The sequence below is a fragment of the Accipiter gentilis genome, unplaced genomic scaffold (genome assembly GCF_929443795.1).
Source record: "Accipiter gentilis unplaced genomic scaffold, bAccGen1.1, whole genome shotgun sequence".
In the NCBI taxonomy this organism is placed as follows: domain Eukaryota; kingdom Metazoa; phylum Chordata; class Aves; order Accipitriformes; family Accipitridae; genus Astur; species Astur gentilis.
Window position 1 is genome coordinate 2,078,170 of NW_026060824.1, and position 3,437 is coordinate 2,081,606.

General features: G+C 51.7%; 1 protein-coding gene across 1 annotated transcript; it reads left to right on the forward strand.

Annotated features, from left to right (window-relative positions):
- Positions 1-2,151: 2,151 nt before the first annotated feature.
- On the forward strand, positions 2,152-3,078 carry LOC126036872 (olfactory receptor 14C36-like). The gene has a single exon (XM_049797085.1). It carries the CDS (start codon positions 2,152-2,154, stop codon positions 3,076-3,078), a length of 927 nt encoding a protein of 308 aa, XP_049653042.1.
- Positions 3,079-3,437: the final 359 nt, after the last annotated feature.

Sequence of the window (3,437 nt, forward strand, 5' to 3'; positions counted from 1 at the left end):
GGGCTGGTCCTCTGCTGCTGAGCTGGGCTGGGCTTCTGGGCTGGAGGGAGCTCATGGCAAGCAGGCAGCACTGCCGAGAGACAGCTCTGCCCAGGAGCAGCTCCTCTGCAAAGCGCAGCAGGGCTGAGGGCACTGCCTGCAGGCACCGAGGGGAGAGGAGTGAAGTGAGAGGGAGGTTAAAGGCAGTCTGGGGTTGGAGGGAGAGGAGAGCTGACCTGGAGAAAAATCCTCACAGCCCTTGACAGGGTAAGTCTCTGGCTGCAGAGCAATGCAGCTGTGGTTCCTGGAATGATCTCCTAAAGCTGGCACATCCCACAGCCTATGTAATCTGTCAGGAGGACTCTCACAGCTTCTCCAGTGTAGAGAAAAATGCCGTGCTTTGGAGCACAGCTTCCCTGCAGCACCCTCAGAGGGACAGGGCATGTCAGCTGCCTTCACCCGGGGATGGCTGCAGAGTGTGAAGGTGGGTGTGCAGCCAGGGGTGCCCAGGGCTGTCCTTCTGAGCAGGGTCCTTGCGGCCAGGGGGGTGTGTGCTGGGACAGGGACTCTGCCGCTGGTCAGGGTAAGTACTCTGCCTGCCTGGGGAACTCCAGCAGCAGAGTGGGGAGAAGCTGTGGGTGGAAACACGACTTGCAGCAAGGCAGCGTCCTTCTGCTGACAAGAGGGTGCTGTGTGGATCAGGGCTGCTCACAGCTCCAGATCATCCCCAGTACATTTCCAAGGGCACTTTCCAAGGGCAAGGTCAAAGCAGGGATTGCTATAAAGTTAAGGAGCTTTCCTGAGTTTGGTTTTCTGTTTCCTACTCTTGGAGAATTTTCAGGGGAAATGGAAAATGAGCTGTCATGCTTGAAGAAATCAGAGACTCCTGAGCTGTAACTCTGAGGGAACAGTAAGTCTGACAGGAGCCTCCTGAAGTAGAGCACAGGGACTGAGAACAATTGCCTGGCTGTGTTGGTGTCTGGGAGGTGGCATGTAACTCTTTCTTGACTGCCCAGCTGCCTCTGCATTTGCCTCTCTTAGCCACTCAATCACTGCATTTTTCCTTGATTCTCCACTAGTCTGTGTTATTGCTAATGTAATCTTGTTCTGGCTGTCTGATTCTCTGGGGTGGGAGTTTCAGCCACACACTGATCTTATTGGTCCTGCCATGCAGCTGTGACCATGGCAACAAGGTTACAGGTGTCCAAGCTTTCCTCCAAGCTGTGGGGCTGTGGGCAATGCAGCCTGTGTCATTCCCTAGGAAATGAGCTGACTCTCCCTTCCTGAGATACCATCATCAGGACGCTTGGCTATTTTCTTGGGGTGACCTTCAAAGTTGTGTGCTACCCTCCAGGATGCCGATCTGTCCCATAGCATGTTGGTGTCCCTGAATGCCCCATGGAAAAACACAGAGACACCATGAGTGAGTAAATACTGCTGGGTTTGTAAAATGAACCATGTGTGTCCTTGGCAAGAAATGTGGTGCAGAGACGTTGAGACATGGGGAGTCACTTGGTGCTGGGCAGTGGGTCTCTCTGCTCTCAGTTGTGCCTGGAGTCTTTTCAGGTTAACACAGGAGTGTGATTACACTACATCTCAGAAAGGTGCAAGCTCAGGCTAGCTGGCAACAAGACAGAGTGACAGACCAGGTCCCTTCATTATGCACTGTGATACAGGCAGTATTCTTTCCTCACAGGACCCACTTTGCTTTCTCCGAGTGCAGCAGAAATGATAGTGTTTCTGAAATCCAAGAATATTACCAGGTGTGATGGGGGAGAGCTGTAACACCCACTCCCACCCCCCCCAAACAATGCTTTGATTGTGTTTTCTTAGCCCTGGGAGTGCAGATGTTGACAAACAGTTTTACACTATAAGTGTTTTCATCTGAACAATTCAAACACCAGGACTGACCCCCCCCGACAGACACCATTCCCAGAAAGGCCTGGGATGATTCCTTGGCAGCCAGTACGCAGAGGTCCTGGTCCTCAGGGCACACTCAGCCAGCACCAAACAGAGCTCCAGCAATGGAGCTGAACAAAGAAATCATTGCAATAGTAAAGGTGCTGTGAACGTGTAGTATGAGAAATGGCTTTGATTTTGGTCAGAGAATAATGCCCTAACTTGTCACTGCCCTTGCCTCCCTGTTCAGTGCTCCACACCCAGAGGCAGCAGATGTCCAACAGCAGCTCCATCACTGAGTTCCTCCTCCTGGCATTTGCAGACAGGCAGGAGCTGCGGCTCTTGCACTTCTGGCACTTCCTGGGCATCTACCTGGCTGCCCTGTTGGGCAATGGCCTCATGATCACTGCCGTAACCTGTGACCACCGCCTCCACACACCCATGAACTTCTTCCTCCTCAATGTCTCTCTCCTTGACCTTGGCTCCATCTCCACCACTGTCCCCAAAGCCATGGCCAACTCCCTCTGGGACACCAGGGCCATCTCCTATGCAGGATGTGCTGCACAGGTCTTTCTGTTTGTCTTTTTGATCTCAGCAGAGTATTTTCTTCTCACTGTCATGGCCTACGACCGTTACATTGCCATCTGCAAACCGCTGCACTACGGGACCCTCCTGGGCAGCAGAGCTTGTGTCCACATGGCAGCAGCTGCCTGGGGCAGTGGGTTCCTCTATGCTGTGCTGCACACTGCCAATACATTTTCACTACCCCTCTGCCAAGGCAATGCTGTGGACCAATTCTTCTGTGAAATCCCCCAGATCCTCAAGCTTGCCTGCTCAGATGCCTACCTCAGGGAAGTTGGGGTACTTGTAGTTAGTGTCTCTTTTGGATTTGGGTGTTTTGTTTTCATTGTGCTGTCCTATGTGCAGATCTTCAGGGCCGTGCTGAGGATCCCCTCTGAGCAGGGACAGCACAAAGCCTTTTCCACCTGCCTCCCTCACCTCGCTGTGGTCTCCTTGTTTATAAGTACTGCCATGTTTGCCTACCTGAAGCCCCCCTCCATCTCCTCCCCATCCCTGGACCTAGCGGTGGCAGTTCTGTACTCAGTGGTGCCTCCAGCCTTGAATCCCCTCATCTACAGCTTGAGAAACCATGAGATCAAGGATGCCCTGAGAAAACTAATCACTGGATGCTTTTCATAAGGAATAAACTGCCTGTTGTCTTTTGCATAGGATTCATAATATATCTTAGTACAGGGTCAGCCTATCCTGCTATTTCTTTTATGTATATTTTGGGTTTGATGGCTTCTTTAATTATTTTGGATTGGTTTTTTGTTTGTTCGTTGGTTTTCTTTTATTTTACTTATTCTAATACTTTCCACAAAGAAATGTTTTATTAGTGTGACTTGGATGCTCTGCAAATGAGGTGCACCTCAGTGAAAAAGTAAGGGTTCTGGTAATACCCCGGAGTTCCGGAGGGTGCACCGGTACTACCCCAGATCGTCGGGTGGGGGGGCCAGGCCTACCGCGGAGCATCAGGTAGGGATACCAGGCCTAACCTG

Coding starts and splice junctions, on each gene's coding strand:
- LOC126036872 (XM_049797085.1), top strand. CDS start 2,152: ATGTCCAACAGCAGCTCCATCACTGAGTTCCTCCTCCTGGCATTTGCA.